Source organism: Myotis myotis, unplaced genomic scaffold (assembly GCF_014108235.1).
Source record: "Myotis myotis isolate mMyoMyo1 unplaced genomic scaffold, mMyoMyo1.p scaffold_m19_p_2, whole genome shotgun sequence".
Taxonomy (NCBI): Eukaryota; Metazoa; Chordata; class Mammalia; order Chiroptera; family Vespertilionidae; genus Myotis; species Myotis myotis.
This window is the reverse complement of record NW_023416324.1, coordinates 105,279,691-105,303,076: the sequence shown is the minus strand read 5'-3', so window position 1 is coordinate 105,303,076 and position 23,386 is coordinate 105,279,691. Positions and strand designations below refer to the sequence as shown.

The following is a 23,386-nucleotide window of genomic DNA, read 5'->3' as shown; positions in this document are numbered from 1 at the left end:
GGTAGAGATATTGTTATGATATAGGTCTGATATTTTGCTGGCTATGGAGTCTTCTAACATTTTTTATGGTTTCCCGTCTTACATTTAAGTCCTTTATCCATTTTGAGTTTATTTTTGTGTATGGTGTAAGTTGGTGGTCCAGTTTCATTTTCTTGCATGTATCTGACCAAATTTCCCAGCACCATTTATTGAATAAACTATCTTGACTGCATTGTATGCTGTTGCCTCCTTTGTCAAATATTAATTGAGCATAATGGCTTGGGTTTATTTCTGAGTTGTCTGTTCTGTTCCATTGGTCTATATGTCCATTCTTGTGCCAATACCAGGCAGTTTTGAGAACAGTGACTTTGTAATACAGCTTGATATCTGGTACTTTTATCCCTCCAACTTTGTTCTCTCTCAGGATGGCTGTGGCTATTCAGGATCTTTTTTTTTTTTTTTTTTTTTTTTTTTTATCCCAGATGTATTTTGAGGGTGTTTGTTCTAGGTCTGTGAAATATTCTGTTGGTATTTTAATGGGGACTGCATTGAATCTATAAATTTCTTTGTGTAGTATGGACATTATAGTGATGTTGATTCTACCAGTCCATGAACATGGTATGTTCTTCCATTTGTTTATGTCTTTCTCTATCTGTTTTTTCAATGTTCTGTAGTTTTCTGAGTAAGGTCTTTTACCTCCTTAGTTAATTTATTCCTAGGTATCTAATTTTTTGTTGCAATGGTAAATGGGATTTTTTTTTTTTTTAGTTTTTATTTCTCTGAGTTCATTATTGGTGTATAAAAAAGCCATAGGTTTCTGGGTGTTAATTTTGTATCCTGCTCCATTGCCGAATTCATTTATTAAGTCTAATAGTCTTTTGATAGAATCTTTGAGGTTCTCTATGTACAGTATCATCTCATCTGTGAGTAAGGACAGTTTTAGTTCTTCTTTTCCAATTTAGATGCCTTTTATTTCTTCTTCTTGTCTGATCGCTATGGCAAGCACTTCCAGTACTATATCAAACAGGAGTGGTGAAAGTTGGCATCCCTGTCTTGTTCCTGTTCTTAGGGGAAATGGATTTAGTTTTTGCCCATTGAGTATGATGTTGGCTGTAGGTTTGTCATATAAGGCTTTTATTATGTTGAGGTATAATCCCTCTATTCCCCCTTTGCTGAGAGTTTTTATCAAGAAAGGGTGTTGGATTTTGTCAAATGCTTTTTTCTGCATCAATTGATATGCTCATGTGATTTTTGTCTCTCAATTTTTTATAGTTTTACCAAAATTGTTTTTATTAATTTTAAAAATTCTTAATTCACACAAACTGGGAATTTTCGTTTTGAAAAGTTTTAAAACTATTTCAAATCATAAAATCATTATATACACATTATGTGCAATTAGGAAAATACAAAACAGAAATACATTTAAAATAAACTAACAAGCACCTATAATTCTAGAAATGATTACTGTTAACATTTAAACATATTTCTTTGTCTTCATTCTTTACTGTTTAACATAATGGAGATATATATATATATATATATATATATATATATATATATATATATATAATATATATTTTTTAATGTGTAAGTTCACATTGTGCCTAACAGTACATTACAGGCTTGTTCCCAGGACATTAAACTGTCTTCATAAACTACATTTTTTAATTAACTAAAATTTTAAGGCTTGACTGATATGCCTTCTTATGGCTATAACATCATTTATTTGTTTAATTGTTTTCCTTCTTTTGGGTATTAGGCTTATTCCATTTCTTTTTTAATTTCTTTATTGGTTAAGGTATTACAAATGCATCCTCATCCCGCCACTAAACCCCAACCTTCCCCACCCCCCACTCAGGCTCTCATCCCCCTGTTGTCCGTGTCCATTGGTTTGGCTTATATGCATGCATACAAGTCCTTTGGTTGATCTCTTCCCCTTACCCCCACCCTCCCCTACTTTACCTCTGGGGATTGATAGTCTGATGGCTGTTTCTCTGTATTTGGATCTGTCCCTGTACATCAGTCTATTTAGTTCTCTGTATTCCACAAATGAGTGAGATCATGTGGTACTTATCATCAGAGACTGGCTTATTTCACTTAGCATAATGCTCTCCAGTTCCATCCATGCTGTTGCAAATGGCAAGAATTCCTTCTTTGTTACCACAGCATAGTAGTCCATTGTATAGATGTACCACAGTTTTTTAATCCACTCATCTGCTGATGAATACTAAGGCTGCTTCCAAATCTTAGCTATGGTAAATTGTGCTGCAATGAACATAGGGGTGCATATATCCTTTCTGATTGGTGTTTCTGGCTTCTTGGGATATATTCCTAGAAGTGGGATCACTGGATCAAATGGGAGTTCCATTTTTAGTTTTTTGAGGAAATTCCATACTGTTCTCCACTGTGGCTGCACCAGTCTGCATTCTCACCAGCAGTGCACGAGTGTTCCTTTTTCTCCACATCCTCTCCAACACTTGTTGTTTGTTGATTTGTTGATGATAGTCATTCTGACAGGTGTGAGATGATTCCCATTGTTGTTTTGATTTTCATCTCAGGTATGATTAGTGACTTTGAGCATGTTTTCATAGGTCTTTCAGCCTTCTGTATGTCCTCTTCGAAAAGTGTCTATTTAGGTCCGTTGCCCAATTTTTTATTGGATTGTTTACCTTCCTTTTGTTAAGCTGTATGAGTTCTCTGTAAATTTTGGAGATTAAACCCTTATCGGTGATATCATTGGCAAATAGGTTCTCCCATGCAGTGGTCTTTCTTGTTGTTTTGCTGATGGTTTCCTTTGCTGTGTGGAAGCTTTTTATTTTGATGTAGTCCCATTTGTTTATTTTCTCTCTAGTTTCCATTGCCCTAGGAACAATATAAGAGAAGAAATTCCTTCGGCATATGTCTGAGATTTTGTTGTCTTTGGATTCCTCTAGTATTTTTATGGTTTCCCGTCTTACATTTAAGTCCTTTATCCATTTTGAGTTTATTTTTGTGAATGGTGTAAGTTGGTGGTCTAGTTTCATCTTTTTGCATGTATCTGTCCAATTTTCCCAACACCATTTATTGGAGACACTGTCTTGACTCCATTGTATGCTCTAGCCTCCTTTGTCAAATATTAATTGGGCATAGTGGTTTGGGTCGATTTCTGGGTTCTCTGTTCTATTCCACTGATCTATGTGTCTGTTCTTGGGCCAGTACCAAGCTGTATTAAGAACAGTGGCTTTGTAATACAGCTTGATATCTGGTATTGAGATCTCACCTACTTTTTTCTTCTTTCTCAGGATTACTGTAGCTATTCAAGGTCTTTTTTTTATGCCAGATGAATTTTTGAAATGTTCGCTCTAGATCTGTGAAATATGCCATTGGTAATTTAATGGGGATTGCATTTAATCTATAGATTGCTTTGGGTAGTATGGCCATTTTGATGTTGAATCTACCATTCCATGAACACAGTATGTTCTTCCATCTGTTTATGTCTTCCTCTATTTCTTTTTTCAGTGTCCTATAGTTTTTCCCATATAAGTCTTTTATCTCCTTAGTTAAATTTATTCCTAGGAATCTTAATTTTTTTGGTGCGATGGTAAATGGGATTGCTTTTTTAGTCTCCCTTTCTGTAAATTCACTATTAGTGTAAAGAAATGCCTTAGGTTTCTTGGCATTAATTTTGTATCCTGCTACATTGCCGAATCCATTTATTAAGACTAATAATTTTTTGATGGCGTCTTTAGGGTATTCTATGTACAGTATCATGTCATCTGCAAATAGGGACAGTTTTACTTCTTCTTTTCCAGTTTGGATGCCTTTTATTTCTTTTTCTTGTCTGATCACAATGGCTAGTACTTCCAGTACTATGTTGAATAGGAGTGGTGAGAGGGGGAATCCTTGTCTTGTTCCTATTCTTAAGGGAAATTATTGTAGTTTTTGCCATTGATTATGATGTTGGCTGTGGGTTTGTAATATATGGCTTTATTATGTTGAGGTATGATCCTTCTATTCCTACCTTGCTGAGAGTTTTTATCAAGAAAGGGTGTTGAATTTTGTCAAATGCTTTTTCTGCATCAATTGCTATGACTGTGTGATTTTTATTTCTCAATTTTTTTTATATGATGTATCACGTTTATTGATTTGCGGATATTGTACCAACCTTGCATCCCCGGGGAAAAATCTTACTTGGTCATGGTGTATGATCTTTCTAATGTATTGCTGGATCCGATTTGCTAGAATTTTGTTGAGTATTTTGGCATCTATGTTCACGAGGGATATTGGCCTGTAATTCTCTTTCATTGTGTTGTCTCTATCTGGTTTTGGTATTAGGGTTGATGCTGGCTTCATAGAATGAGCTTGGAAGTGTTCCTTCCTCTTGAATTTTTTGGAATAGTCTGAGGAGGATAGGTTTTAGTTCTTCCTTTTATGTTTGGTAAAACTCCCATGTGAAGCCATCTGGCCCTGGGCTTTTGTTTGCTGGGAGCTTTTTGATGACTGCTTTAATTTCTTCCATAGTTATTGGAATATTGAGATTTTTAGAATCTTCTGGATTGAGTTTTGGAAGATTGTATTTTCCTAGGAATATGTCCATTTCCTCCAGGTTGTCTAGTTTGTTATAGTAGAGTTGGTCATAGTATTTTTTAACAATTATTTGAATTTCCGTGTGGCCTGTTATTATTTTGCCTCTTTCATTTCTGATTTTGCTTATTTGAGTCCTCTCTCTCTGCTTCTTGGTGAGCCTAGCTAGAGGGTCATCAATCTTGTTTATCCTTTCAAAGAACCAGCTCTCGGTTTCATTGATTTTCTGTATTGTTTTGTTGGTCTCTATGTCATTTATTTCTGCTCTGATCTTTGTTATCTCCTTCCTTCTGCTCACTCTGGATTTTTCTTGTTGCTCTCTTTCTAATTCTTTGAGTTGTAGAGTTAGATGATTTACTACCATTTTTTCTTGGTTTTTTTTTTTTTTTTTTTTGGTAGGCCTGTAGTGTATAAACTTCCCTCTCAGGACTGCTTTCATTGTGTCCCATAAAGTTTGGATTGTTGTGTTTCCATTGTCATTAGTTTCCAGGATGTTTTTAATTTCTTCTTTGATCTCATTGGTAACCCAATCATTATTTAGTAGCATGCTATTTAGTTTCCAAAGGTTTGAGTATTTTAGGTTGTTTTTATTATAGTTTATTTCTAATATTATGCTATTGTGGTCTGAGAAGATGGTTGGTATGATTTCAGTTTTCTTGAATTTGGGGAGACTTTGCTTGGGACCCAGTATGTGGTCTATTTTTGAAAATGTCCGATGTGCACTTGAGACGAACGTATATTCCGTGGCTTTGGGGTGAAATGTTCTGAAGATGTCAATTAAGTCCATCTGGTCTAGTGGTACATTTAGGATTGCTGTTTCTTTGCTGATTGTTTGTCTAGAGGATTTATCCAGTGCTGTCAGTGGTGTATTAAAGTCCCCTACTATGATTGTATTGTTGTTGATCTCTCCCTTGTTATCTTCCAGGAGGTTTTTTATGTGTATGGGTGCTCCTGCATTTTGTGCATATATGTATATCAGGGTTATATTCTCTTGTTGTATCGATCACTTTAGTTTTATGAAGTGGCTTTCCTTATCTCTTGTCATGGCCTTCACTTTGAGATCTATCTTGTCTGATATAAGTATTGCTACCCCAGCTTATTTTTCATTTCCATTTGCCTGAAAGATATTTTTCCATCCCTTCAATTTCAGTCTGTGTGAGTCACTTGTTCTGAGGTGGGTCTCTTGTAGATAGCATATATATGGGTCATGTCTTTTTATCCATTCAGCCACTCGATGTCTTTTGATTGGAGGATTTAGTTTGTTTACATTTAAAGTTATTATTGAAAGGTACTTGCTTGTAGTCATTTCTATTTTTGTGCCGGTGTTCTTTCTTACCTTTATATTTCTTCTTTTAATAGCATTCCCTTTAGCATTTCTTGCATTGCTGGCTTGGTAGTGATAAACTCCCTTAGCCTTTTTTTGTCTGCAAAGCTCCTGATTTCCCCTTCAATTTTGATTAATAGTCTTGCTGGATAGCGTATTCTTGGGTTCAGTCCTTTCCTTTGCAACACTTTGTATACCTCCTTCCATTCCCTTCTAGCTTGATGTATTTCTGTTGAGAAATCATTTGATAATCTGATGGGTGATCCTTTGTTGGTAACTGTCTGTCTCTCTCTTGCAGCCTTTAAGATTCTCTCTTTGTCATGTACATTTGCCATTATTATTTTGACGTGTCTTGGTGTGGGTCTTTTGGGGTTAATCTTTCTTGGGACTCTCTGTACTTGTGTAACTTTTTTCTTCCCCATATCTGGGAAGTTTTCTGTAATTATTTCCTCAAATAGATTTTCTAATCCTTGCTGCTCTTCTTGTCCTTCTGGCAGCCCTATTATGTGTATGTTACTTCATTTCATGTTGTCCCAAAGCTCCCTTAGGCTCTCCTCCTGCTTTTTAATTTTTTTCTCCAGTTGCTGTTCAAATTGAGCTTGTTTCTCTACCTTATCTTCTAACTCACTAATTCGGTCCTCTGCTTCTTCTAGTCTACTGTTTAAACCTTCCATGGTGTTTTTGATTGTAGCTATATCACTTTTCATTTTTTCCTGATTCTTGCAGAGGTTGTTGATTTTCTCATTCATTTGGTGAATGAATTGTACAACCATTACTCTGAATTCTTTTTCTGTCATGTTGCATGCTTCAATTTCATTAATTTCCTTTCTTGGCAATTCCTCATTTTCTTTCCTCTGGGGGTTGTGTCATCTCCCCATTCTGACTATCCCCAGATGGTTCAAACATTGAATTGCATGGGCCTGGGCCGTGTGCAGTGGGAGCTTCGCACCACCCTAGTGTCACTGGAGAGTTCTGACACTAAGATGTGTGGTTGTGGCGGGTTGGTGGGAAGCAGGCTCGCTCAGAGTCAGTGTTACCAGCGCTCAATGTGGCCTCGTGTGCGCACTTTGAATTAGGGACCCCGCTGCACCATCCTGGAACAGAGACCCCCCTGGAGTGTGTTGAAATTCAGAGCCCCCTATTGTGCACCAGGATTCAGAGTTCCCCAAGAATCCAGTATCAGAGTCTCTGTTGCTTCCCGCAGCCTCGCATTGAGAATCAGGGTCCCTGTGTGTACATGCACCAAGGATTGGAGTCACTGGCTCTTAGTGTGAATGCACAGAGAATCAGGGATCCCAGGTGCAGGTGATAAGAAACACAGTCAAGCCATGACTAGTTTGGCTCATTGGATAGAGCGTCGGCCTGCGGACCAAAGGATCCCGGGTTCGATTCCGGTCAAGGGCATGTACCTTGGTTGTGGGCACATCCGCAGTAGGGGGTGTGTAGGAGGCAGCTGATCGATGTTTCTCACTCATCGATATTTCTAACTCTCTATCTCTCTCCCTTCCTCTTTGTCAAAAATCAATAAAATACATTTTAAAAAAAAGAAACATAGTCAAGTCACTGGTACTTGGTGCTGCGTCCTGCCTAGAGAATCGGGGTCCCGGGGCCTGTGCTGTAGGGGACTAGTTCCCGGTGTTCGCGCCTTAGCCCCCAGGCCAAGGTTCCTACAGCCTGAGCTGTGCAGGACAAGTTCCCGGTGTTCACGCCTTAGCTCCCAGGCCGAGGCTCCTGCAGCCCGTGCTGCATGGGACAAGTTCCCGGGATTCGTGTGCTTCCAGGCTAAGGTTCCTGTAGCAGCACTGAGACCCGGGCAAGGGGTGGGTGTATCAGTTACTATGGTGCTGCCCTCAATCCTGTGGGGAGGGGGATGGGCTCTGTTACTCACAGAGATCTGCCGCAGGGATGTCTGGATTCTTGTGATGTCCCTGGGTCTGTAGCTGTGGTCACAGGTCTCTGTCCCCAGTGGCTGCAGGGTCCTGGTTTGTGTCTGAGACCAGACTGGGTGGTGCTGAGGCCAGGATCCTAGTCTCAATCAGCCCTGTTTCTCAAGATGGCGCAGTCTCTGTGCCCATGCTGGCTGCCCAGGAGTGTCCACGCTGGGAGCAGGGCTCCGCTGTCCAAGACTGCCCAGTTTAGCAGCCCCTTAGAAGACCTGCAGAATCTAGCTGTCCCTAGCTCATACACACACACACACACACACACACACACACACACACACCACACACGTCCACACACTCCTCTATCACTCCCTCACGCTCTCACACTCCCTCCCTACCTTCCTGCCGGTCGCCATCTTCAGGAGTCTCTCAATTTTTTTATGTAATGTATCACATTTAAGAATTTGTGGATATTATACCATCTATGGATCCCCAGAATAAATCACACTTGGTCATAGTGTATGATCTTTCTAATGTAATGCTGGATCCAATTTGTTAGAAGTTTGTTGAAGATTTTAGCATCTGTGTTCATCAGGGATATTGGCCTGTAATTCTCTTTTTTGTGGTGTCTTTATCTGATTTTGGAATTAGGATGATGCTGGCTTCATAGAAAGAGCTTGGAAGTGTGCCTTCCTCTTGAATTTTTTGGAATAGTCTGAGTAGGATAGGTTTTAATTCTTCTTTGAATGCTTGGTAGAACTCCCCTGTAAAGCTGTCCATACCAGGGCTTTTGTTTGCTGGAATATTTTTAATTACTGCTTCAATTTCATTGGTATTTATCATCCTATTCAGGTTTTTTGACTCTTCCTGATTCAGTTTTGGAAGCTTGTGTTTTACTAAGAATATGTCCATTTCGTCCATGTAATCCAGTTTGTAGGAATAGAGATGTTTAAAGTATTTTTTCATAATATTTTGTATTTCTGTGGGACTGGTTGTTACTTCACCCTTTTCATTTCTGATTTTGTTTATTTGTGTCCTCTCTCTTTGCTTCTTGGTGAGCCTGGCTAGAGGTTCATCAATCTTGTTTATCATTTCAAAGAACTTGGTTTTGTTGATCTTTTGCACTTTTTTTTGTCTCTATGTCATTTATTTCCTCTCTGATCTTTATTATACCCGTCCTCTGCTCACCCTGGGCTTTTCTTGTTGCTCTCTTTCTAATTCTTTGAGTTGTAGGGTTAGATAATTTATTATGATTTTTTCTTTCTTTTTTTTTTGTGTGTGTGTATGTGTTTTTTTTTTTTTTTTTTTTGAAGGCCTGTAAAGCTATGAACTTCCCTTGTGACACTGCTTTCACTGTGTCCCATAGATTTTGTATTGTTGTGTTTTCATTGTCTTTTGTTACCAGGATGCTTTATTTCTTCTTTGATCTCTTTGGTAAGCCAATCATTATTTAATAGCATGCTGTTTAGCCTCCAAGTGTTTGATTTTTTTTCATTGTTTTTATCGTAGTTGATTCCTAATTTTCTGCCTTTGTGATCTGAGAAGATGCTTGATATGATTTCTATCTTCTTGAATTTGAAGAGACTTTGCTTTTCTCCCAATATGTGGTCTATCTTTGAAAATGTCCCATATGCACTTGAGAAGAATTTATATTCTGTGGCTTTGGAGTGAAATGTTCTGAATATGTCAATTAATTCCATCCAATCTAGTGATTCATTTAGGATTGATGTTTCTTGGCTGCTTTTTTGTTTAGACTATTTATCCAGTGGTGTCAATGGGTATTAAAGTCCCCTACTATGAGTGTATTGCTGTCGATTTCTCCCCTGATATCTTCCAGAAGTTATTTTATGTATTTTGGTGCTCCTGTATTGGGTGTATATATGTTTACCAGAGTTATATCCTTTTGTTGAATTGCTCCCTTTAGTATTATGAAGTGGTCTTCTTTATCTCTTTTTTATTTTTGAGGATAATTTTTATTCAAAATAATAAGATGCCATAAGAAGAACCAACAATTAGTTTTATAACTGACTATAAATTAAGATTTCAGAATGCATTCTGTAACAGATGTTTTCTTTTTTTTTTCTGTTGCAGATTATGCAGCTCTTTATTTTTTCTCCTTTATTATATTATTATTCATTTATTTATTTATTTATGTAAAGTATTACAAAGAGTATTAAATAGGGCTCCTTTTTTCTTCTCCCCTTTACATTCCCACGGCCTCCCCTACCCCCCAGTGTCTTATGTCCGTTGGCTATGCTTATATGCATGCAGACAAGTCCTTCGGTTGATTTCTTACCCCCCCCAAGCTGCCCCCCAAACCCTCCCCAGCCTTCCTACTGTAGTTTGACAGTCTGTTTGATGCTGCTCTGCATCTGTATCTATGTTTGCTCATCAGTATATAATGCTCTTTATTATCCATAAATGAGTGAGATCATGTGGTATTTTTCTTTCATTGACTGGCTTATTTCACATAGCATAATGCTCTCCAGTTCCATCCATGCTGTTGCAAATGGTAAGAAGTCAGTCTTTTTTACTGCAGTGTAGTATTCCATCGTGTAGATGTACCACAGTTTTCTAATCCATTCATCTGCTGATGGGCACTTAAGCTGTTTCCAGATCTTAGCTATGGTGAATTGTCCTGCTATGAACATAGGGGTGCATATATCCTTTCTGATTGCTGTTTCTGGTTTTTTGGGATATATTCCTAGCAGTGGGATCACTGGGTCAAATGGGAGTTCCATTTTTAACTTTTAGAGGAAACTCCATACTGTCTTCAATAGTGGCTGCACCAGTCTGCATTCCCACCAGCAGTGAACGAATGTTCCTTTTTTTCCACATCCTCTCCAGCCCTTGTCATTTGTTGATTTGTTGATGATAGCCATTCTGACATTTGTGAGATGGTAGCTCATTGTTGTTTTGATTTGCGTTTCTCGGATGATTAGTGACTTAGAGCATATTTTCATATGTCTCTTGGCTTTCTGACTGTCCTCTTTCAAAAAGTGTCTATTTAGGTCCTTTGCCCATTTTTTGATTGGATTGTTTATCTTCCTTTAGTTAAGTTGTATGACTTCCCTATAAATGTTGGAGATTGAACCCTTATTGGTGATTACAATGGCAAATATGTTGTCCAATGCAGTGGGCTTTCTTGTTGTTTTGCTGATGATTTCCTTTGCTGGGCGGAAGCTTTTTATTTTGATGTAGTCCCATTCGTTTATTTTCTCTTTAGTTTCCAATGCCCTAGGAGATATATCGGTAAAGAAATTGCTTTGGCATATGTCTGAGATTTTGTTGCCTTTGGATTCCTCTAGTATTTTTATGGTTTCCTGTCTTATGTTTAAGTCCTTATCCATTTTGAGTTTATTTTTGTGAATGGTGTAAGTTGGTGGTCTAGTTTCATATTTTTGCATGCATCTGTCCAATTTTCCCAACACCATTTATTGAAGAGACTGTCTTGACTCCATCGTATGTTCTTGTCTCCTTTGTCAAATATTAATTGAGCATATTGGTTTGGGTCGATTTCTGGGCTCTCTCTTCTATTCCATTGATCTATATGTCTATTCTTGTGCCAGTCCCAGGCAGTTTTGAGAACAGTGGCTTTGTAATACAGCTTGATATCTGGTATTGAGATCCCACCTACTTTGTTCTTCTTTCTCAGGACTGCTGCAGCTATTCGGGGTCGTTTTTTATTCCAGATGAATTTTTGGAGAGTTCATTCTAGGTCTGGGAAATATGCCATTTGTATTTTAATTGGAAGTGCGTTGAATTTATAGATTGCTTTGGGTAGTATGGACATTTTAATGATGTTGATTATACCAATCCAAGAACATGGTATGTTCTTCCATATGTTTATGTCTTCTTCTATCTCTTTTTTCAACGTCCTGTAGTTTTCTGAGTAGAGTCTTTTACCTCTTTAGTTAAGTTTATTCCTAGGTAGCTTAATTTTTTTGGTGCAATGGTAAATGGGATTGCTTTTTTAGTCTCTCTTTCTGTTAGTTCACTATTGGTGTATAGAAATGCCTCAGATTTCTTGGGGTTAATTTTGTATCCTGCTACATTGCCAAATTCATGTATTAAGTCTAGTAGTTTTTTGATGGAGTCTCTAAGGTTTTGTATGTATAATATCATGTCGTCTGCAAATAAGGACAGTTTTACTTCGTCTCTTCGAATTTGAATGCCTTTTATTTCTTCTTCTTGTCTAATTTCAATGGCTAATACTTCCAGTACTATGTTGAACAGGAGTGGTGAGAGTGGGCATCCCTGTCTTGTTCCTGTTCTTAAGGGAAATGGTTTTAATTTTCATCCATTGAGTATGATGTTGGCTGTGGGTTTGTCATATATGGCTTTTATTATGTTGAGGTATGATCCTTCTATTCCCACCTTGCTGAGAGTTTTTATCAGAAATGGTTGTTGGATTTTGTCAAATGCTTTTTCTGCGTCAATTGATATGACTATGTGATCTTTCTCTCTCAATTTGTTTATGTGATGTATCACATTTATTGATTTGCAGATATTGTACCATCCTTGTATCCCCAAGATAAATCCTACTTGGTCATGTTGTATGATCTTTCTGATGTACTGCGCGATCCGATTTGCTAAGATTTTGTTGGGGATTTTGGCATCTATGTTCATGAGGGATATTGGCCTGTAATTCTCTTTCATTGTGTTGTCTTTCCCTGGTTTTGGTAATAGGGTGACGCTGGCTTCATAGAATGAGCTTGGAAGTGTTCCTTCCTCTTGAATTTTTTGAGTAGTCTGAGGAGGATAGGTTTTAGTTCTTCCTTGAATGCTTGGTAAAACTCCCCTGTGAAACCATCTGGCCCCGTGCTTTTGTTTGCTGGAAGCTTTTTGATGACTGCTTCAGTTTCTTCCATAGTTATTGGTCTATTGAGATTTTTAGATTCTTCCTGATTGAGTTTTGGAATGTTGTATTTTTCTTGGAATATGTCCATTTCCTCCTGGTTGTCTAGTTGTTGGAGTAGAGTTGTCTGTAGTATTTTTTTAAGAATCCTTTATATTTCTGTGGGTCTGTTGTTATTTCACCTCTATCGTTTCTGATTTTGTTTATTTGGGTCCTCTCTCTTCGTTTCTTGGTGAGCCTGGCTAGAGGTTCATCAATCTTGTTCATCCTTTCAAAGAACCATCTCTTGGTTTCATTAATGTTATGTATTGTATTTTGGTCTCTATGTCATTTATTTCTGCTCTAATCTTTATTATCTCCTCCCTTCTCACTCTGGGCTTTTCTTGTTGCTCTCTTTCTAATTCTTTGAGTTGTAGTGTTAGATGATTTATTACCATTTTTTCTTGTTTTTTTGAGGTAGGCCTGTCAAGCTATAAACTTCCCTCTCAGGACTGCTTTCATGTGTCCCATAGGTTTTGGATTGTTGTGTTTTCATTGTCATTAGTTTTCAGGGTTTTTTTAATTTCTTCTTTGATCTCATTGGTAACCCAATCAGTATTTAATAACATGCTATTCAGCTTCCAAGTGTTTGAGTATTTTGGGTTTTTTTTATTGTAGTTTATTTCTAATATCATGCCATTTTGTTCTGAGAAGATGCTTGGTATGATTTCAATCTTCTTGAATTTTGGGAGACTTTGTTTGTGACCCAATATGTGGTCTATTTTTGAAAATGTCCAATGTGCATTTGAGAAGAACGTATATTCCGTGGCTTTTGGGTGAAATGTTCTGAAGATGTCAATTAATTCCCTCCGATCTAGTGATTCATTTAGGATTGATGTTTCTTGGCTGAATTTTTGTTGAGAGGTTTTACCCAGTGATGTCAATGGGTATTAAAGTCCCCTACTATGAGTGTATTGCTGTCAATCTCTCCCTTGATATTTTCCAGAGGTTTTTTTTTTATGGATTTTGGTGCTCCTGTATTGGGTGCATATATGTTTACCAGAGTTATATCCTTTTGTTGAATTCCTCCCTTTAGTATTTTGAAGTGGTCTTCTTTATCTCTTTTTATAGCCTTTATTTTGTGGTCTAATTCGTCAGATATATGTATTCCCAACCTAGCTTTTTTATCATTTCTATTTGCCTAAATTTTTTTTCCATCCTTTCACTATGAGAGTGTGTGAGTCCTTTGTTCTGAGGTGGGTCTCCTGTAGACAGCGGATATATGGGTCATGTTTTCTTATCCATTCGGCTACCCTATGTCTTTTGATCAGGCATGTAATCCATTTACATTTAAAGTTATTATTGACTGGTACTTGTTTGTTACCATTTTTATTCTTTATGCCTCTGTTTCTTCTTTCTTTCCTATTCTTTTCACAGCAGTCCCTCTAGCACAGGGGTGGGCAAACTTTTTGACTCGAGGGCCACAATGGGTTCTTAAACTGGACCAGAGGGCTGGAACAAAAGCATGGATGGAGTGTTTGTGTGAACTAATATAAATTCAAAGTAAACATCATTACATAAAAGGGTACTTTTTTTTTTTTTTTTTTAGTTTTATTCATTTCAAATGGGCCGGATCTGGCCCGCGGGCCATAGTTTGCCCACAGCTGCGATTCTAGCATTTCTTTCATTGGTGGTTTGGTGGTAATATACTCCCTTAGCCCTTTTTTTCAATGAAGCTCCTGATTTCACCTTCAATTTTGAATGATAGTCTTGCTGGGTATAGTATTCTTGGATTCAGTCCCTTGCTTTGCTTGACTTTGTATATTTCATTCCATTCCCTTCTGCCCTGATGTGTTTTTGTTGAGAAATTCATTGATAATCTGATGGGAGATCCCTTATAGGTAACTTTCTGTCTCTCTCTAACAACCTTACCATTTTTACTTTGTTGTTGGTGTTTGCTAATCTATAATAATAAAAGCATAATATGCTAATTAGACTGGACATCCTTCCATATGTACTTTTGGATGACTTGCTGGACTAAGCTCGGGCTATGAGGGAAGCCTGGGTTACGGGTACCTATTGGCGGCTGGAAGGAAGCCTAGGTCTCTGGTGCCTGCCAGCGGCTGGAGGGAATCCGGTACTGACAGCCAGGGGAAGGAACGCCTATTCTTTCATGAATTTTGTGCATCAGGTCTCTAGTTTAATTATAATGTGTCATGGTGTCAGCCTTTTTGGGTTCATCTTGTTTAGGACTCTGTGAGCTTCTTGGACCTGTGTGAGTTTTTTCTTCCCAATATCAGGGAAGTTTTCTGTCATTATTTCTTCAAACAGGTTTTCTATTCCTTGCTGTTTCCTCTCTTTCTGGCACCCTTATTATGTGGATGTTGTTTCGTTTAGTGTTGTCCCAAGGCTCCCTTAGTCTATACTCCTGTGTTTTAAGTTGTTTTTTGTTTTGTTTTGTTTTGTTTTGTTTTGTTTTGTTTTGTTTTTTTGCCAGTTGCTGCTCTGCTTGGGGATTATTTCCTACCTTATATTCTAGCTCACTGATTTGGTCCTAAGCTTTTTCTAGTCTATTGTTGATGCTTTCTGTTGTGTTCTTTTTGAAGCTATGTCATTCTTCCTTTCTTCATGGTTCTTCTTCTTTTTCTCTTGGTTCTTACACATGTTGTTGAATTTGTCTTCCATCCTTTTCAGTGTCAATATGACCATTCCTCTGAATTCTTTCTCTGACCAATTGTTTCCCTCCATTTGTTTACTTCCTTTTCTGGTGATTCATCCTTTTCATTTGTATTGGGGCTGTTTCTTTGTCTCCACATTTTTGCTCTTTTCTGGGTGTCTGGTTATGTGGCTCATGCTCTACCACATTCACAGCTGTTTGTAATCCACCAATTCAGTGTGGATGTTATTCAATTCAGCTGTTTCTTCTATCTGCTCCTTGAGAAGGTACAGGACCTGTCTGCCTATTCAGCTGCCATTTTCTCTCCCCCTGGACAAATTTCTTATGAGCCCATAGCTGGGGAGGCAGGAGTCTCAGTGTTCAGAGTCGAGGCAGCTGGTCCTGGGCTGTTGTGGCTGTAGGATCCTGGGTGGTGTCCGTGATCTCCCTGGGTGAACGTGAGGTTGGGCTCCCAATCACAGCTGCTCTCCCCTTCAAGATGATGTGGTCTCTCTGTCAGAGCCTGCTGCCCTGGGAGAAATTTCAGCAGTTGTAGAGGCTTCCCGGTTAGGGGAGCATGGTCTGCCAGTCCACAACAATCCTGTGGAATATAAATGTCCCTCACTCACCCCACATGTTCATGCACTCCCCATTTGCTCTCTCACTCACTCACACTATTTCCCTCAAAACCATCCTGTTGGCTCCCATCTTGGATCTCCCCAGAATATACATTATTCTCAAGTGCACACGGAACATTTTCAAAGATAGACCACATATTGGGAGAAAGGCAAAGTCTCTTCACATTCAAGAAGATAGAAGTCATATCAGCCATCTTGTCATATCACAATGGCATAAAATTAGAAAGCAACCACAATGAAAACAGTCGAGCACTTGGAGGCTAAACAGCATGCTATTAAACAATGATTGGGTTACCAAAGAGATCAAAGAAGAAATAAAAGCATCCTGGTAACAAAAGACAAAGAAAATACAACAATCCAAAATCTATGGGACACAGTGCGAGCAATCCTGAGAGGGAAGTTCATAGTTCTACAGGACTACCTCAAAAAAAAAAAAAAAAAAAAAAAAAAAGGTAATATATTATCTAATACTACAACTTACAGAATTAGAAACAGAGCCACAAGAAAAGCCCAGAGTGAGCAGATGGAAGGAAATAATAAAGATCAGAGTGGAAATACATGACATAGAGACCAAAAACTACATATATATATATATATATATATATATATATATATATATATATATATAATATCAATAAAACCAATAGGTGTTTCTTTGAAAGGATTAAACAAGATTGATGAACCTCTAGCCAGGCTCACCAAGAAACCAAAAGAGGATCCAAATAAAGAAAATCAGAAATAAAAGAGGTGAAACAGCAACTAACCCCACAGAAATACAAAGGATTGTAATATAATACCACGAACAACTCTACTCCAACAAACTGAACAACCTAGATGAAATAGACGTATTCCTAGAAAAATAAAATTTTCTAAACTCAATCAGGAAGAATAAAAAAACCTGAATAGGCTAATAACTACCAATGAAATTGAAGCAGTCACCAAAAAACTTCCAGCAAATAAAACCTCTGGTCTGGATGGCTTCACAGGGGAGTTTTACGAAACATTCAAAGAAGAGCTAAAACCAATCCTTCTCAGACTATTCAAAAAATTCAAGAGGAAGGCACACTCCCAAGCTCTTCTAGCATTATCCTAATCCCAAAACCAGATAAAGACACTACAATTAAAGAGAATTATAGGCCAATATCCCTGATGAACATAGATGCTAAAATCCTCAACAGAATCATAGCAAAATAGATCCAGCATTACATTAGATAAATCATACGCTATGACCAAGTGGGATTTATTCCAGGAATACAAGGCTGGTACAATATTTGCAAATCAATAAACATGATGCATTACATAAACAAATTGAGACAAAAATCAAATGAGCATATCAATTGATGCATAAAAAGTATTTGACAAAATCCAACACCCTTTCTTGTTATAATCTCTCCGCAAAGTGGGAATAGAGAGATCTTACCTCACCATAATGAAAGCCTTATATGACAAACCTATAAGCAACATCATACTCCATGGGAAAAAAACTAAATCCATTTCCCCTAAGAACAAGACAGGGATGCCCACTTTCACCACTCCTGTTTGACATAGTATTGGAAGTGCTAGCCATAACAATCAGACAAGAAGAAGAAATAAAAGGCATCCAAATTGGAAAAGAAGAAGTAAAACTGTCCTTATTCACAGATAACATGAAATTTTACATATAAACCCTTAAAGACTCCCATCAAAAAACTACTAGACTTAATAAATGAATTCAGCAATATAGCAAGATACAAAATTAACACCCAGAAATCCATGGCTTTTTTATACACCAACAGTGAACTCACAGAAAGAGAAACTAAAAAATCAATTCCATTTACCATAGCAACAAATAAATTAAGATACATAGGAATAAACTTAACTAAGTACGTAAAAGACTTATACTCAGAAAACTACAGGATATAGTTTGAAAATCTACATCCTGTTGAAAAAAGAGATAGAGGAAGATCTAAACAAATGGAAGTATATACCATGTTCATGGATTGGTAGAATCAACATTGTTAAACTCTCCATACTACCCAAAGCCATCTATAGATTCAATGCAATCCCCATGTGTAATTCTTTAAACAACAAAGAATTTAAATTTTCACAAAGTTACTAAATGTTTCTTGATACATTACTACTATCCTAGCATATTAACAAGCTCCTTGAGAGCAAGTCTAGCTGGAAGAGGCTTGTGGAGCAGCCTCTTTCCTCCTCCATTTAGATGTCACAGCAGTGCCTCTGGACTATTGACTTGAGGAAGAGATGGTGCTGAATCAAAGAGCATCAGTTTGCTTTATTGTTTGTTACCTCGGATGTTAAGTCATTAAGTTTTCATCTTTGGAAATCTTTGGCCTTGAGGTCCTCTGATGTAAAAAAGGAAAATGCAAAAGAAGTTGTGGTTGTAGCAAGAATAGAGAACTTATTACAGAGTGAGAATATATTAGGCTTTCATATTTCATATTTTGTTATTTCATTGTGATTCTATAAATAGGCTGTGAGGAATAAAATCTGTAGAAAATCAGTGAAACTATAGACATTAAATAAAAGCATCAACTTTTATATTGGTTTTCAAATTTATTGAGGTTTAAAAAGATGTGCGTATCTATACACTATTTTAGGATTTCAGGCTTATTTGTGATTAAAATATAAATTTAATATATAAATATTTATGACACTTGGTAGTTGGTCGAATTTTTTTCAAGGCAATGAAATCTTCAGAAATTATAATGGATGGGTACAAATTAAATTGAAACATTAGGTAGTTACAATGGAAAGTTCTGTCAATGATTGTGTCTATATTATTAGATAGCAAGCTACTGACATTTTAACATTTCAATACTTTTAAAATTTTGATTTAGTTGAATAAGTGAAGAATGAAAAAATAGTAAGACTAATTACTACAAAATTTGTCTTTTGTATGGACCTCAATTTCAAAAGTAATGTAAACACTAGTAATTTAATACTATACATATACTTTAAGTTGAGGGAAAATTGTTTGGTGTACTCTCTAAATAGTTGGTGTTAATCTTGTGTTGTAGTCTAAATTCTGACCTTTATTAAAGACTATTTCTTGGTTTATGTATTTTTTAATATATTTTAAAATGTTTTCCCTTCACTAAACAGCTTTGATGTCATATTTGCTGGCAGTCCAGACGAAGTTCTAAAAAAGTTTCAAAAGTCAAACCACAAAGTGGTGTTTGCAGCAGATGGAATTCTGTGGCCAGATAAGAGACTAGCAGACAAGTATCCTGTTGTACACATTGGGAAACGCTACCTGAATTCCAGAGGTGGGTAAGATTCTGGCAGAAAAGTGTAATGTAAATTATAGTAATTATAAATAATTATGAAACAACCTTTTTTATATGTATAACTATAGACATAGTTTTAAATAACCATTATCTTATTACTATGGAAAAATTACATCAGTTTATAATCCACAGTACATTTTTAGCTGACAAAGCATTTTCCCATATATATTATATCATACTTTAGGCCCAATGCACAAAATTCGTGTGTGTGTGTGTGTGTGTGTGTGTGTGTGTGTGTGTGGCGGGGGGAATACCTCAGCCTGGCCTGTGGCCTCTTTCAATCCAGGACCCCACACTCCTAACCGCCTGCCTGCTCACTCCTAACTGCTTGGCTTGCTGCTCATTAGCACTGCCACAGAGGCGGGAGAAGCTCCTGTCACCACCACTACACTTGCCAGCCATGAGCCTGGCTTCTGGCTGAGCAGTGTTCCCACTGTGGGAGCAAACTGACCACCAGGGGGCAGTTCCTGCCTCAAGTGTCTGCCCCCTGGTGGTCAGTGCACGTCATAGCGACCAGTCATTCTGATTGTTCCACCTTAACAGTCGCTGGGCTTTTATATAATAGAAGACTAGAGGCCCGATGCACGGAATTCGTGCAAGAGAAGGACTTCCTTCCCCCAGCTGCCTACACCGGATTCCCTCCAGAACCCAGGACCCAGGCTTTGCTCCGGTCGCTGGCAGGCACCCAGGACCCGGGTTTCCCTCACAGCCCCGGCTTTGTCTGGAAGGTCCTCTGGAAGGACATCTCGTTTAATTAGCATATTATGCTTTTATTATTATAGATGATGCCCCTAGCAACATTAGACAGTGTGTTATTATTTCCAAATTATAAGTGACAAAACCTTTGTTCCCCCAATTTAAGTGACTTCATTGAGTGACTTTCAATGTTTAAAGAAAAGCAATATAGATCCAAGTCTTCAGGTTATAGTGTCATTGAGAATTTTCTGGCTATAGGACAATGCATTTAGTAAATTCTCTAACTTACAAAAAAGTACAAGCTACAATCAGGAGCTTTAAAAAATAAGCATTGCTTAATTTTATCTATGTTTTACATATATCAGAATAAATGAGTAATTCATCTTGAAATTCACTAGTCAAAGAGATTCGACTTGCAGTGTCTGATATACTTCAAATGTTGCATTAGCTTTGCCACCATGGATTAATGGAACAAATTATCACAGTTCTCCCTTCTTTTCAAAAGAAGAAAGTAAAATTTGACATTGAACATTATTATGACTCAAAGAGATTTTTTAGACTGAGATTAATGTAAACATCTACCCAGAAGGTATACTGAAACAGGATGGGGGGACATGCAAGCTGCATTGGGAGAACAGATGTTTTTCAGTGATTTACATATAGCTATTTACGCTAGTTAAAATACATGCTCCTTTTTCCCCCCTGAAAATCCATTTTTATTTTTGTTTATTTTTTTAATAAATCTTTGTTGTTCAGATTATTACAGTTGTTCCTCTTTTTCCCTCCATAGCTCCCCTCCACCCGGTTCCCACCCCACCCCCTGCCCTCACCCTCTCCCCACCCGCACTGTCCTCGTCCTTAGGTGTAAGATTTTTGTCCAGTCTCTTCCCTTACCCCCCGCACTCCCTTCCCCCTGATAATTGTTAGTCCACTCCCTTTCTATGCCCCTGTTTCTATTCTATTCACCAGTTTATTCTGTTCATCAGATTTTTATTCACTTGATTTTTAGATTCACTTGTTGATAGATATGTATTTTTTGTCACTTTGTTGTTCATAATTTTTATCTTTACCTTTTTCTTCTTCTTCCTCTTCTTAAAGAATACCCTTCAGCATTTCATATACTACTGGTTTGGTGGTGATGAACTGCTTTAGATTTTTCTTATCTGTGAAGCTCTTTATCTGACCTTCAATTCTAAATGATAGCTTTGCTGGGTAGAGTAATCTTGGTTGTCGGTTCTTGAATATCACTTTGAATATTTCTTGCCACTCTCTTCTGGCCTTCATGGTTTCTGTTGAGAAATCAGCTGACAATCGTATGGGTACTCCCTTTTATGTAACTAACTGTTTTCCTCTTGCTGCTTTAAGATTCTCTCTTTGTCTTTTGCCCTTGACATTTTAATTATGATGTGTCTTGGTGTGGTCCTCTTTGGATTCCTCTTGTTTGGGGTTCTCTGTGCTTCCTGGACTTGTAAGTCTATTTCTTTCACCAGGTAGGGAAAGTTTTCTGTAATTATTTCTTCAAATAGGTTTTCAGTGTCTTACTCTCTCTCTTCTTCTGGTACCCCCAGAAGATGTTGGTACGTTGAAGTTGTCCCAGAGGCTCCTTGTGCTATCTTCATATTTTTGTATTCTTTTTTCCTTTTGCTTTTTCCGGTTGGGTGTTTTTTGCTTCATCATATTTCAAATCTTTGACTTGATTCTTGGGATCCCCTAGTCTGCTGTTGTATCTATGTATATTATTCTTTATTTCAGTCAGTGTATACTTAATTTCTAATTGGTCCTTTTTCATATCCTTGAGGGTCTCACTATATTTCTTGGAGGTTTCTAGAAGATTCTTGAGTAACCTTATAACCATGGTTTTGAACTCTACATCAAATAGTTTGCTTTCCCCCATTTCTTTCATTTATTATCTGTTTCTTTATCTCTGCATTTTGGCTGCTTCCCTGTGTTGATAGAGTAGCTTTTTGTGCTAAGTGTCCTATAGGGCCCAGTGGCTCAGCCTCCCTAATTATCTGAAGTTGACACTCTTGGTGCACTCCTTTGTGGGCTGTGTGCACAATCTTGTTGTAGTTAAGCCTTGATTGCTATTGGTATCATTGGGAGGAATTGACCTCCAGGCAAGTTGGCTCTGAGGACCAGTTGTGTCTACAATGGGAGAACTTCTGTGCTGGAGACACCCTTATGGGGCAGGTCTTGCTTCACTGGGGCTTTGGCACTCACTGAGTCTGCCCCCTGAATGTGTCTTTTATGGATGTGAAGAGTTGTAATCTGGATGGTCTCCCTCTGACCACTAGGTAGACTGGCTCTTGGATCTCCAAGGAGGTGCAAAGTCAACCACTTCCTAAGGCCATCCAGCAGAAGCTACAGAGAGATCTGCAGATTCCTCCTCTTTGTTTGGGGTTTGGGAGTGCCCAGATGAGGCGCCACTGTGAAGTAATGCAGGCTGCTGGTGAGCCTTAGGCCTTCTTTTGGAATCTCTGGGATTCTCTGACCCAGATACAGTTTGACAGGTTTTTAGGCAGAGATAGGCCAGGCCATTAGTATGCTAAAGCCTCTATGCACAGCTTGGGTAGGGATGTAAATTGGGTGGGTCAGGGTTTCAGGGAACTCCCAGAGTGGGGCAGACCACAATGGCTGCCAGTCTGCTTTGCCTCTGAGAGGTCCTAGGGTCTGTGTCCCACGCCCCGTGCAGGAACAATGAACACTGCAAGCACTTCTGCGAGGAAGCTGCCCTCACATTCCACCCTGATGCCAGACAGTACAGTTTCTCTCCGTATCAGTCTGAGTCCCCAAATTTTTGCCTATAGCTGGAGTTCAGAGCAGTTGGGAGCTTGTATCTCCCTCCCAATTGAAAAAGACAACAGTGTACCCAGCTAGCAGCCCCTTTCACGTGCACCTCTGTACCTCCACACTTCCACTTCCTGCCGGACTCAATGTGCTTTTCTCTTTCCTTCTAGTTGTATAATTTCCACTCAGCCAGCCTTCCCATGGTTCTGGATGATACTTGTTTTGTCTTTTAGTTATAGTTTAAATGTGGTGGTGCACGGCAGCAAGTTCAGGTGTTTACCTATGCCGCCATCTTGGTTCTCCTACGTGCTCCTTTAAGTAGCAGCATGTCTGAATTCTAGGCTTTGCTCTGCCAGTTATGGAATGAAACCTTTAGCAAGTAGTTTCTGTTCTCTGAGATGTCTCAGTTTCAGCTCTTTTCATCTGCACTTAAAAATATTTTTTTATTGATTTCACAGAGGAAGGGAGAGGGAGATAGATATAGAAACATCAATGATGAGAGAGAATCACTGATCAGCTGCCTCCTGCATGCCCCCTATTGGGGATCAAGCAGACAACCTGAGCATGCACCTTGACCAGGAATTGAACCATGACCTCCTGGTTCATAGGTCGATGCCCAACCTTGAGCCATAATTCATAGTTGTACCTGGGAACTTTGTTAGCCCATATAAATATTACACTTCCAAAACCTCATATTCCAGGTTTTACTTCCAACTTTTAGCCCGCCTTTTCTCTC

General features: G+C 38.2%; 1 protein-coding gene across 5 annotated transcripts in view; it reads left to right on the top strand.

Annotated features, from left to right (window-relative positions):
• The window catches only part of PLOD2 (procollagen-lysine,2-oxoglutarate 5-dioxygenase 2), a 302,336-nt gene that overhangs the window by 126,417 nt on the left and 152,533 nt on the right, over window positions 1-23,386 (top strand). For all 5 annotated transcript variants that reach the window (XM_036349575.1, XM_036349574.1, XM_036349576.1 and 2 more), the window contains one exon: window positions 18,983-19,146. In XM_036349575.1, the coding sequence (XP_036205468.1) occupies window positions 18,983-19,146 (164 nt within the window). The remainder of the gene's footprint in view (window positions 1-18,982; window positions 19,147-23,386) is intronic.